Below are 14,252 nucleotides of genomic sequence, written 5' to 3' on the forward strand. Positions count from 1 at the left end.
TTTGTGGAGTGCATCTTGCATGTTCCTTACTACGCATGATTCAGAAATGGGCATATGCCAAGTGCAGATAAGGCATGGTCATACACATTTCTGTCTCATCTCCAATACTGACTGAAGCAGCTACCTAAACTGTAATGGGGCATTCTTACATAGGCAATTGTCAGCAAGGGTGTGCTGACTTAACTGCGGGTCGATTTGGACTTAAGTATAGATATGCCTGTTTATCATTTGCACTAAGTATAGACTGGTGAAGGTACACACTGATGTTGACAAGAAGCAGCAAACCAAGTAAACAGACTGGGGTAGCCACCTGTGTATCGCAAAGATATGGGCAATATACGTAATGCTAGAGCATCGATTGCCAATTTAAGTTAAATCAGCATCACGCCCATACTCTGCAATATTAATGTTTTAAACAGCATTCAGTTCCCAGACAGTTAGTGGACAAGCTGAGACTCTTGATACTGAAGGTGCTGTCCTCATTGATTGACAACTCTGAAAGCAAGAGCCTGGTCAGACTGATTGGGGATCTATAAATCAAAAAACAATTGTGTACAATGGCACTTGAGAAACAGTAAATAGGATAAATAAACTTCACTTATATCTCAGGTGTTTCTGATGTTTTTTCCACAGGCGTATATACACCTCAAACAATAGAAAGAAAAATGGAAGTAGCATGATAGAGTTATTACAATGAGCCAAAAGTGTTCTTGAAATTGGAAGAGGTGAGACCATCATAAAAACGCCACCTTTAGAAATAGGATTCAGATGGGGTCACACCCTAATCAAAGCACTTACAGTCTCAGGCTGAAATATAGACATGTAGACATGAATGATTTAGATGGTACAAAGACCTTAGTGGACACATACCATTCTTTTTGTATCAGTAAGACCAAACAAAAAATAAAAATTAAAAAGAAACCCAGGTACTTGTATACTTTACGGACTTAATGCAGAGAGAACCCAATTAATGTTTTAAATGGTACTTGTGTACTTTATGTACACAAGTACCGAAAGTTGTCCCCACCTAAAGAAGAAAATTGTCCCCTCGCTGCATTCGCCACGCTTTGGGCTCGATGGGTCGCCACAAGGTTATATTCCCCCTCTATGCCCACTTGGATGGTAAGGAATGACGCTAGGCACTGGAAATGACGCTGGACACTGGCTGATGACATCAGGGTCCTCTCCGTGAAGGGGATTTAGACATTAACATGATTAATATTAATGAGTGTTATGTACTTTACGGAATCATTGCAGAGAGAACCCAAGTGCCGAAACCCATTATCCTAGTTGGGTGTGCATGTATCGCTCAAATTTTATAGACTTATTTGGTGAGTGCGGACATAAGTTTGCTCTATACCGGAGGTTCCCAAACGCGGTCCTCAAGGCACCCTATCAGTTCAGGTTTTAGAGATATCCATGGTTGAGCACAGGAGGTTAAATCAAATTGACAGAGGTACTAATTAAATCACCTGTGGTCAAGCATAGATACCCTTAAAACCTGGAAAGAGTGTGCCTTGAGGACAGAGTTTAGGAACCTCTGCTCTATACAATTATAGAACGCACTCAAGGCATTGAAGCAGTTTTAGAGTGCTTGAGAAGATGAGAAAGGCATTGGTTTTACCCATCAGCATAATTATTTCCTTTTTAAAGATGAATTGTAGTCAAAAGGTTGGCACAGCAATGGGCACTAGGTTCTCCCCTAGTTATGGTAACATTTTTATAGACCTTTGGGAGGATAAAACCCATATGGGGAAAACCTAGTGTCCTGGCCTCGTTACATAGACAATAACTTTATTTGGAAGGGAGACCGTGCTAATATAATAGAATTTGGTACCTTTTTATATAGTAATAATTAGAATATTAAATTGACTTTTGATATAGGAGATTAACTTTTTTTTAATGTAACTATTTATATTGAAGACAATAAGAAATCTACAGGCTCTTTATCCTATGGTCAATTCAAAATACTTAGATGTAACTGCATGGAATTGGATGTCTTAACAGCAGGACAATGACATGAAAAAAGTATACTTAGCATGTGGTTATGACAAAATAGGGTTAAGAAAGACTTTGAGGAAGCTAAGAATTTAGAAATTCGATTACTTCTCAACAATAACCCACTAAAATTTGTTTACAATGGACCACATGTGGAGTCAATCAACAAGCATTAGTCGTAGCACGCATGCTGCAATACGGGCACTGTATACTGTTGACCAGGAACTATGTCATATCCGGGTCCTGCAACTGAAGCTGGGCGCTGCGTCCTCACCAGAAGTCCGCAGAAAATTGCAGGACACGCAGCCGTGGAAAGAACAGTACCAAGGATTACTAATGGGCCATTTCCTTTTATGTACTGTGGGATATTGTTAATTCATACAGCGGGATTTGTGCCATTTGCTTAACTTGAAAGGAAGATTGGTTAATTAGGAAGGGTATATACAACTGGACTGAGCAGACTTCCTCCAGACCTGAGAAAGCCCTCCTAAGAGATCTAAACATGTTTGTTGGGGTTATCTCCTGCAACTTGATGGTTTCTTACATGGAATGGTAGAGGGACTTCTATTGGTGACTGGGTCCCCGTTTAGATCTTACTGCAAAATGCCATCCACTTTCTGGTGTGAGCCCAATCCTATTTTGAGGATATAAAATAAATGTATTTATATATATATATATATATTTATATATATATATATATATATATATATATATATATATATATATATATATATATATATATATATATATATATATATATATATATATATATATATTAGGGATGAGCGGGTTCGGTTTTACTCTGATCTTTTTATTGGCTATCGCCGAACACGTGTTTTGGATAGCGAATTAAATCGAGCCGAAATTGCGGTAAAGTGGCGATAAGAACCGAGTAAAACCGAACCCGCTCACCCCTAATATATATATATATATAAAATTGTATTTCTAAGAAAAAGTTTTACACTATGGACCTTTTTTTACTTAGTGGAATATCCTATTTGTGAGAGAAGGAAGCAGTTCCAGTACTGTATCTAGCATTCAAATCTACTTACCTATATTTTAAGTGCTTTGATTAGGGGGTGACCCAGTCAGAATTTCATTTCTAAAGGTGGCGGTTTTATGGTGGACTCACCATTCCAATTTTAAGAACACCGACTCATGGCGATAACGGTGTTCGGTTTCCAGTTTTTGTCTCTATTGTTTGAGATTATATGCCTGTGGAAAAGACAAGAGACACCTGAGATATAAGGGAAGTTTATCTACCTTTTTTACGGTTTCGTGCCATTGTACTTAATTGTTTTTTGATTTATTGGTTCATTGTCTGGAGCAAGGGTGTAGCTCTTCCTATGTTGTGCATAGGTAGCACAACATGCACACTGGGAGATGCTATATGTTTTTGTTATTTGACTGGAGATCTAGGTGAAGCCATTTTCAAAGTAACTTAGAGTTAGCAAAATCATTAATGTGTGTGTTACTAATGAAATGATAATCCTTAGATGTACAAAATATTTCTTGATAACGATGAAAATATGTCTTACCAATGTGGCAATCAGATCACCTCAATTTCAGAAAAGACCTACAAGCATGCTATGCATGTTATAGGCAGGACCAGTGAATGAAAAAGGACCAGGGGCTAGCTTTCAGTTCTGAACCACAGTAAAAACATGTATAAAACAAGGCAAAGCCTCTTAGTTTGCGAAGGGTAAAACGTTCTGCCTTACCATAAATGCAGGCCTAGATAAGGCTTTTAAAAAAAATATATAAATGTGATTGCTCTATTACAGCACTGCTCATTCAGGTAAAGCTTTATATAGCTGGAGTGGATTTAGGTGTCTGTTTAGTGCTCTATAAGCAAGCCCCCTATAAATAAAAGCATACTCTTTTGTAACAGACTAAGTATATATACATAAAAAAAAAAGTCATTTTCACAGTCCCCATGCAAAAGCCATCATAGCCATTGGGCAATTCACTGCTCTGCTGATAAAAGGAAACCATTTTGGCTCATAGGGCAGCAAAATGAGGAGGAAATGTTCATAAAAAATTAATCCAGTACTGGACACTGTGGCTCATTCTGTAAGGTCACTTGTTTATGCAACTTGAAGTCCGTAACACTGTTAAATCATCAAAGTGCTGGTAGCCCTTTTAACCTCTACAGATTAGATCCACATTTTGGCTGTGTAGAGGTTAAAATCTGACCAATCCTGCAGTGGCCTTTTAATCAACTTTCTTTCCTGAAGAGGGAATCAGGTACACAAGGAACCTGTAGCCCGGGAGCCCAGAGGAGAACAGGGTGACAATCAGCTTCCCGTGAACCATGGTCATAATAGTTTGATGTCCTGAAGCCCATATACGATACCACGGCCCGTAGAATGGGTCAGACACAGCTGGGCACAGCATGTTGTTCAAGTTTACTTCAGTCATCTATTGAAAAAGCATAAGAAGTGTGAAGTCAGTACGTATAACCGTACCGAGGATGATGAAATGTTACTAAAATACAAACATTTTCTGCAACAATCTTCACTTTACAGAGAGTCCACACTACTTAACCTAAAGGCCTTAACAAATACAGTCGACAAGACGTCTGATTTAAATGAGCCACATCTAGATTTATTCACATAAAACTCCAAATTTGAAAGGAACATAATATTATTAGAAGTCAGTTTTTCAAGGTCACATGCACAGGGATAAATGGTTCTGTCTACATCACAGAACTCCAAAGTAAATACTAATATAATTCAAATGAATAACAAAGTGATCAGTAAGCACAGTTTAGACAAATAGTGTTCCCGCTAGGCTGTTTCAGCGGGGTGTCGCGTCCTGCCTGATTTGAAGATGCTGAAACTCGCCCTACCCTTAAGGCAGCACCCTGTTGAAACAGCCGGCCCTACCAGTGGGCCGCAGTGTCCCGCAGGGGGTGGGGGTGGTTGGCAAAAGATCCGGTGAAACAACCCCCGGCAAGTGAATAGATTACGGCATCTATTCACACTTGGGGAGAGCTTGGGGCAGCCCAGCATCTTTGGGAGTGCTGGGCATGACCACTACAGTGATGAGAAGGGGGCGTGCATCTTAATGACATTCCCCCTTTTCTAGTGGCCAGAGTCCCTTTTTCAGTCGCACGCAGATGAGTATCCTTCTGCGATAGTCGCCCTGCTCACGCTAGAATGAACACTAGACAAATCTTAAAATTTACTGCAGAGGTACAAGTAAGCCATAAATAAATTCTTGCAAGTCCTTTGTCAAAACAAAGACAAGTCTGCAAACTGTGATGTAACCCTGTAGAACAGTGTTTCCCAACTGCAGTCCTCAGGGACCCCTTACAATGCATTTCTAAGCTGTCCATACATTAGACAAACTTTCTTTCAAATCCTCCAACTGGCCAACCGTCCAACCAAAAACCATGCTCCACACTCCTAATCAACTTTTTTTATTTTTAGACCTGGTTTTTCATTAGACCAGCGTAGTTCTTTCCAGCTTGTGATGTAGCAGAAGTAGGCGGACACCGTCTCCCTACTTCTGCATGTTTTGAATAAATATTGTATGTCTATTTTTTTTTTCAATAAAAATATGAGATATGGTAAGAACTTACCCTTGTTATCTCTATTTCTACGAAGTCCATAGGGTTCCACAGGATACCTTGGGGTATAGGTGTGACGTCAGTCGCAGGGCACCAAAGAGTTAAGCTTTCAGCCTCCCAGGATGCACTAGGTCCCCCTCCTATACCCCGCCCCCGAGCCAAGGCACCTCAGTTAGTTACCAAGCCATAGGCCGGAGGAGGAGAAGGAAGAGAGAGAACAAAGATCTGGACACATAAAAGAATCACATTCTCACCAGAGGGAGACGGAAAACCGGTGACCAGAGCAAAGCCCATCTGCAGCACAGGTGCGACAGGGCGGGAGTCCTGTGGAACCCTATGGACTTCGTAGAAATAGAGATAACAAGGGTAAGTTCTTACCATATCTCATATTTTCTACTTCAGGGTCCATAGGGTATCCACAGGATACCTTGGGGATGTCCCAAAGCAGTATCCTTTAAGGGTGGGGACGCTCCTGTGCAGAAAGGAGAATCCACCGCCCGAAGGAAGCATCCTGAGAGGCGAAGGTGTCAAACCTGTAATACCTCACGAAGGTATGGACAGAAGACCACGTAGCAGCCTTGCAGATCTGAACTGCCGAGGCACCACGTCGAGCTGCCCACGAAGGACCCACAGACCTAGTGGAATGAGCCTTCAGAGAAGGAGGGACCGGTAGGCCTTCATGAAGATAAGCTTCAGAAATAGCCATACGGATCCAGGCTGCCAAAGTTTGCTTTGAAGCAGGCCAACCCTTTTTACGGAAGCCAAAGAGGACAAACAAAGCGTCCGACTTCCTAAACGAAGAAGTGCGGTCAACATAAGTCCTTAAGGCCCGCACAACATCCAAAGAGGCCTCACCCACGGAAAGACCCGGTGAGTTAAAGGCCGGAACAACTATTTCCTCGTTAATATGAAACTGGGAAACAACTTTGGGAAGAAACTCGGGCCGAGTGCGGAGCACTGCCCTGTTCCCATAAAAAACCAAGAAAGGGGGTCTACAAGAAAGAGCCCCTAACTCAGAAACACGTCTGGCCGAAGCAATGGCCAGAAGGAAAACAGTCTTAGCTGTTAGCCATTTAAGATCCACTGAGCCCAGTGGTTCAAACGGCGGTCCTTGGAGAGCCCTCAGGACCACAGCCAAATCCCAAGGCGCCACAGGTGGAACAAAGGGCGGCTGAATGCGGAGAACACCCTGCATAAAGGTGCGCACATCCGGGATTGTAGCAATCCTACGGTGAAACCAGACAGATAGGGCCGAAACCTGTACCTTCAAAGAAGCAAGGCGAAGCCCATGATCTAGTCCCGCTTGCAGGAAGGCGAGAATCCGAGACAGACGAAACTCCCGCGGTGCATAACCTCTCGGTCGACACCACTGGAAGAACGTATGCCACACGCGATGGTATATCCTCGCGGAAGACGGTTTCCGAGCTCGCAACATGGTACGCACCACAGAGCTGGAAAACCCCCGGGACCTCAGCATGGCCGTCTCAACAGCCACGCCGTCAAAGACAGCCGAGTCAGGTCCGGGTGAAGGCAAGGACCCTGAGACAGAAGGTCCGGTCGTAGCGGCAACCGCAGAGGAATGTCCACGGACAGACCCTGAAGGTCTGAGAACCAGTGCCGTCTGGGCCACGCGGGAGCTATCAACAGGAGCGTCCCTCCTTCCTGTTTGAATTTCTGGATTACCCGTGGAAGAAGGGAGACCGGAGGGAACAGGAATGCGAACCGGAACGTCCACCGGACGGACAGAGCATCCACCAGAGACGCCCCTTCGTCTCTTGTGCGAGACCCGTACACCGGCAACTTGTTGTTGTGCCGGGACGCCATGAGGTCGATTTCTGGAAGACCCCACCTGTCCACCAGTAGTTGAAAAACGTCCGGGTGCAGGGACCATTCCCCCGGATGAACGTCCTGGCGACTTAGAAAGTCCGCCTCCCAATTGAGCACTCCCGGGATGAAGACCGCTGATATGGCCGGAAGATTGCGCTCCGCCCAAACCAGGATCCGAGAGACCTCTACGAGAGCCGCCCGACTGCGAGTTCCTCCTTGCCTGTTTATGTAGGCCACGGTGGTAGCGTTGTCCGACTGGACCTGCACCGGGCGACCCTGGAGAAACCGCTGTGCCTGCTGGAGAGCATTGAAGACCGCACGGAGTTCCAAGATATTTATTGGAAGCTCCGCTTCTGTCGGCGTCCACCTGCCCTGGAACAAGTGTGGACCCGAAACTGCTCCCCAGCCCCGAAGACTGGCGTCCGTTGTCAACAGGACCCAATTTGGAACCCAGAACGGACGTCCCTTGTTGAGGTGGGTCGTCTGTAACCACCACGTAAGGGACAGGCGAACCTCCTGGGTGAGCACAATCGTCTGGGACTTCAGAGACTGAGTCAGCCCGTTCCACTTGGACAGGATCAGGTGCTGCAGAGGTCTGGAGTGAAACTGGGCGTATTCCACCATGTCGAACACCGACACCATGGAGCCCAGTAACCTCATCGCCGAGTGTAAGGACACCCGGCGGCTGTGCAGACAACTGCGCACCCTTGACTGTAAAGCAGAGATCTTGTCCTCCGTCACGAAGATCCTTTGCTGTCCCGAGTCCAATAAGGCTCCAAGATGCAGAATCCTCCGAGACGGGATTAGAGTGGACTTCTGCCAGTTGATTAGCCAGCCGTGCCGTTGCAGCAGTGCAATGGTCAGGTCCAAGTGGCGTAACAGGAGCTCTGGAGATCCTGCCACCAATAACAGGTCGTCCAAATACGGCAACATGCGGACTCCCTGCAGCCGCAGAGAAGCCGCCATGACCGCCATCACCTTGGTGAAAACACGTGGTGCTGTTGCCAGGCCAAAAGGTAACGCCCGAAACTGGAAGTGGTCGCTGCTGATTGCAAACCTGAGGAACTGTTGATGGCGCCAAAGAATAGGGACATGCAGGTAAGCGTCCTGTATGTCCAATGACACCAAGTAGTCCCCAGGTTCCAGCGCCAGAATGATGGACCGTAGGGTCTCCATCCGAAACTTCGGGACCCGCAAAGACTTGTTGAGTGCTTTGAGGTTGAGAATCGGACGATATGACCCATTGGGTTTCTGTACCAAAAATAGATTTGAATAGAAACCCTGGCCCCTCTGGGAGAATGGAACCGCCACTATAACTCCAGCCTGGAGCATAGTGTGCAATACCTTCCGCAGCTCCGTAGCCTTGTTCCGGTCTGATGGGAGACCCGTGGTGAAGAAGCGAGCCGGGGGTCTGTGCCGGAAGGAGAGGGCGTATCCGTGGGAAACCACCTCCAGAACCCAAGTGTCTGTCGTAGTGGTCGACCAACACTGGGCGAACTGTAGCAGGCGGCCTCCCACCCTGGGATCCCCCAAAGGGAGGCCCGGACCGTCAGGCCGCAGGCTTGTCATCTGGCTTGGGGGCCGGACGTCTGGTACTCCATGCCTGCTTCCGGGGCTTGACCGATTTCTTAGGGCCAGCCTGTCGAGGAAACGACTGTGGTTTGGGCCTGCCCTGGGCCCTAGATGACCGAAAGGACGATGGTCCCGAACCAGAAGGAGCAGCGGCCGACGGGAGACAGGCAGATTTGGCTGCCGCCAGCGTGGCCACAATCTTATCCAGATCCGGACCGAAGAGAACTTCTCCGGTAAACGGCAACGCTTCCAGACCTTTCTTGGAATCTGCGTCCGCCTTCCAGGATCGCAGCCACAAGGTGCGACGAGCAGCTACCGCTGCTGAAGAAATTCTAGACACCAGAGTACTAATGTCTAGAGCCGCCTCGTTGATGTAGGTGGCCGAATCACGGAGATTGCCAATCAACTCCGCCTGATCGGCCGGACAGTCGGATTCAAAAGAAGCCTCTAATGAATCCGCCCAGCGCTCCATCGCTCTGGCAACCCAGCAAATGGCCATAGCCGGCCGTGCTGCCCCCCCTGCAAGGGAATAAGCGGACTTCAGGCAGATTTCTACCTTGCGGTCCGTAGCATCCTTAAGGGAGGACATGGATGGCATCGGCAATGTGGCACTACGGACAAGACGGGTCACGTGAGAATCCACCTGTGGAGGGGATTCCCACTTCGCAAAATAATTATCCGCGAACGGATAAGCCACCGCCAGGCGTCTCTGCGGCTGGTATCTTTTGCCAGGTTGTTTCCACGCCTCCTCTAAATGGTCCACCAACTGACCCGAAAGAGGAAAGACTGTGGCATCGCCCTTCACATCTTTGAAAAAGGCATACTTAGATTTAGCCGCTGGGGGAACTTCGTCCTCAATCACCAAGGCTGTGCGGACCGCCCGAATAAGTCCAGGAATATATACTTTGGACTTAGCATCAGCGTCCTTAGTATGGAGAGGTTCCTGATCGTAAGGATCTAGAATCTCCCCATCATCAGACGTCCCTTCGTCATCCTCATAAGGAGCGGACAGAGACGCCACCGGCCTTTTATGAGACCGCATCACAGACTCCCCTTGCAACACATCCGACAAGTGCTGTACAGAACTCGTCAGGGAGTTAACCCACGCTGGCTCCTGAGAACCCGGGAGCGGGGAAATAGGGAGACTGTGGGGTACCACCAATTGTCGTGGGAACCCCTGCATGGGTGACGACACCACAGACTGCTGGGACAAACCCATCGGAGTAAACGCGGGCTGCGGAGCTAACTGGCCCACTAAAGCTGTTAACGCCTGAGCGAAACAAGCCCAGGGCGGCTCCTGTACCGGTGCTGTAACCGTAATAGGCCGCGCCATGGACAAACACTGCCGGCAAAGGCCCTCCGCGCTACCCTCCCCCTCCGCTAACGGTACTTTGCACGTGGTACACTGTAGCCGGAGGGGAAAATCACTTTCAGACATGATGGCACCACGTATGTGACCTCTCTCACCAATTAAGTATTAAATAGGCGAGAGACCACCCTGCAGCACCGCACCGCAAGGGCTTTAGCAGAAAGAACAGGGACAGTAATAAAGCTGACAGTTTAGAGAAGAAAAGATTACAGGCAGCAGCGCTAGCACAGTCACATACAATGCAGAAAAATAACAATTCCTGCACTAACAGCGCTGATCAATCAACTACACAGACACAGGGCCTGGTAGGACACAGCGCTGCATACACAGACCTGACCACAGCGGAGGAGAGGTATGCGGGGGGACCCAGACCACGATGCTTCCTTCCAGCGCTTCCAGCAGCGTTCACCATGCGTTCTGGAGAAGATGGCCGCCGAGGAGCAGAGAGGAGGCTGGCCTGGGGGAGGAGCGCTGCCACAGGACCAGTCGGCAGCATGCAGAGAGGGCTGTGTGCAGCGGGGGAGGCGCCGGCTGTGAGACAGGGAAGGCGCGCTCCCCTGGCATGCATTTAACCCCTGGGACGCCGCAGCGCTACCGCTCTGCTGCGGTCCGCTGTCCCAGGGGGTAGTGGAAGCGCAGGTTGGTCGCCTGGCTCCACGCTGCAGCCAGTCCCCAGGGAGCCCCCTGCCTGGGGACTTAGGACCATGTGATCAGCGGGGACCCACCGCGGGACCCCGCTGCTTACCTCTGTCCCCCTTGAATCCGGCCATGGTCCGGAGCATCTGGGGTCACCGCTAGCTGTGACCCCAGACGCCCACCAGCATCCCCGGATCAGTACCGGCGTTCTGGTACCGGCGGGGTGTAGGGAAGACAGCATGGACGTCAGGACTGACTGTCCATGCTGTTCATCCAGTTGTGCAGCCACAGCTGCATGAAGAATAAGCTTCAGGGGCTCTTCTAGCCCCCACTCCAACAGGTGCACCCGACTCCGGCCGGGCACCAAACTAAACTAAACTGAGGTGCCTTGGCTCGGGGGCGGGGTATAGGAGGGGGACCTAGTGCATCCTGGGAGGCTGAAAGCTTAACTCTTTGGTGCCCTGCGACTGACGTCACACCTATACCCCAAGGTATCCTGTGGATACCCTATGGACCCTGAAGTAGAAACTTTTTTATAAATTTTTTTTTTTTTGCACAGCTTTTGTATAGAGAACTACAGATCCCAGCCTGGTCGGGCGGCCAAGGCAAGCTGGCACTTGAACAGCAAGTGCAAGCCTCCCCTTGTACCTGTAGTTCAGTATCTCCTGAAGCAATTATTTATTTTGAAATATACCCTTTGGACGACTTGCGGACAGCGTTACCAAGTATGAAATAAATGAAAAATTGAAGAAAACATTTGGGGGGTGAGTTCCATTGCTGTTGCCAGTGCTAACACACCATTGCAAAAGCAACTCGTCTCCTCGTGTGTGTACACACTGACAGTTATATTGCTCGTTCCACTGAACGGGCGCTTTATCTGTAGTGCATCAGCGGGTGTGCGCAGGTCTGCCCTGCAGAACAGCCAGTGCAGATATATGGACACGTCTGGGTGTGTACGCGTGACCCGCCTACCGCCCCTACACCTGCTGCAGGGTCCACTGGTGACTGATATCTCAACTAGGCAGGATTGAGCCCCATGACTTATAATGAGTGTAATAGCTCAGGTCTAATCATACAGTGTACTATTCACAGGATCAGGCTGTTCCCTAATGATAGGTCATTAAAGACACATTACCTTGGAATCCATAGGTGTTCTATACAGGTTCCTTCAGTTTAATACCATGGAGTGTCGTGCTCTTGTTACACAAACATACATATATAAACATACACACATCCAGTAAATCAACACTTAACGTCTAAATTCAAAACATGTTGGGGTTGATCTTCATTTGAGCATGGTGGCTCTAATCCAAATATATCCAGAATAAGATGCTCTCACCAGACTTGCAGAGTAGAAACAGCAGGACTTCAATCACAAAATAGCCATCAGACAGAGATCAGATCAGATCTGTTTTATGGCTATTTTGCAATTAAAGTCCTTCTGTTTCTACTCTGCAAGTCTGGTGAGAGCATCTTATTCTGGATAGATATTAGGGCACAGTCGAGCAATTATATTAAGGCTGAATCTAAAAAAACTGAATTCTCCTATAGAGAACTAAGGAGGGGGCATGGAGTTTAAGGGGCTACAACTCAAAAGCTATTGGAGGTACAGAGCTGAAATGTGGCAATAAGGATTTGAGAGTAATCTAAAGTTCCAACTGGTAGCGGGTGTTAGCTGTGGCCGGGATCCAGGGAAGGTAACGGGCAGCGGTGGTGCAGGCTGCAGGACCCGGGGGAGGTGTGCTTCTGTGTAAAAACAAAAAAAATTAAAACCTGTGTAACAAAAAAAAAAACCCATGACCGATCGATATTTAACCCTCGTCGCCCACACACACACTACACAATTATTGGGGCGATCTGCCACGATAATTGTATAGTGAATGCCCAGCATTAGAATGAAATGGAAAACAGAATAAGAGGCTATTCAGACAAATTACTTAAATCAAAAAAAATTTACAAAAATGTAAAAAAAAAATTTGTCCTATTTCCAGTGATAGGGACCATATGATCAAATATCTTTTTTTCTCATACAGACAGATGTCTGACATAGGTATATGCCCAGCATAAGACATGCACTGTTAGGAGTCCCTGAGGGCTGGGAGTTGGGAAACACAGCTGTAGAACTTTTGAATATTCAGAAGATGGTAAATATCTCATAATGCAAAAACAATTCAACTGACTGTAAAGGAACACTAAGGGGCATGTTACCAAAAGAGTAGAAATAGAAAAATATTGCACTAATATCATCACTGTTTAATGAATTGCACATCTAGGTGACAATTCAATTAGAGGCAAGCGGGACAAGCGATGTAGCAATGGTGTGAAAATGCCAGAAACTGAAACCCATCTTGCCCGGACCTTGCACAGCTTTGCCATTACTAAGTGTGAATATGGTTTTGATCAGTTCTTAATGCGATTAATTTTTTTTCTAAATGTTGTGATGTCACCAAACTCACTAAGTGGCGTATTTATCATTGGTGGCCATGGGGACCTGAAATCCTATGATTTTTCAGGGCTATTTAACGAACATCCCTCGCCAGCAGCAGCCTCCGATAGATCATCCAACACAATCTGTCGATGGGGTTAGGTAATAGGGTCGCACTCCAAAAAGCACTTGGTAAATTGGTCCAGACTGCAGTCCTTATTGTGAATAATGATGGCGGTATCCTACTTTAGTTTGGGTAAAGCTAGAGATCTCTTGGATATTTTCAGTGTCACAAATTTCATATATAGGAACTATAATTAAAGAATGGTGAAACTACAGCTTCTGCATATTATTAGAGAGGATCCCTTAATAAATACGTCCTAAGACAGGTTGGGTATGAAAATCCAGACAGTGGTAGCCTGAACATGCAGAATCCCGACGGCGGCTGTAAGTATACTAACCCTCCCCCCCTCCCTTGGGGGTGCCTAACCCTAACCGTCCCCTGGGGGGTGCCTAACACCCCCCCGTCCCCCCACCCAGTGGTGCCTAACCTTAACCCCCCCCTCCCAGCAGCCTAATCCTAACCCTCCCAGGAGTGCCTATCCCTAAATCCCCCCCCCCCCATCGTGGCTAACACTTACCTGGGTCCACTGTCTTACGATCGGGATGCCGGCTGTCGGGATTCCAATGCCAACGTACCTACACAGCCAGGGCAGGCAATGAGGGCACATGTGTTATCCTGATCCCTAAGGTGATAGTGGCGTCGCCATATCGACGGCCGGCATCCCATCTGCCGGCAATATAACTACTATTCGTAGTTTTTTAAATTTAGCATTTAAACTGTAATGTAC

The 14,252-nt window shown here is 47.2% G+C and overlaps 1 protein-coding gene across 1 annotated transcript in view; it reads right to left on the reverse strand.

Moving 5' to 3' along the window:
* Positions 1 to 3,165: 3,165 nt before the first annotated feature.
* TMEM164 (transmembrane protein 164) overlaps positions 3,166 to 14,252 on the reverse strand; it is a 126,573-nt gene continuing 115,486 nt past the window's right edge. Inside the window, exon 6 of the mRNA XM_088482925.1 lies at positions 3,166 to 4,419. Within this exon, the coding sequence (XP_088339051.1) occupies positions 4,213 to 4,419 (207 nt within the window). The 3' untranslated portion in view covers positions 3,166 to 4,212. The remainder of the gene's footprint in view (positions 4,420 to 14,252) is intronic.

The sequence above is a fragment of the Taudactylus pleione genome, unplaced genomic scaffold, assembly GCF_031769625.1.
Source record: "Taudactylus pleione unplaced genomic scaffold, aTauple2 ptg000296l, whole genome shotgun sequence".
Classification (NCBI taxonomy): domain Eukaryota; kingdom Metazoa; phylum Chordata; class Amphibia; order Anura; family Myobatrachidae; genus Taudactylus; species Taudactylus pleione.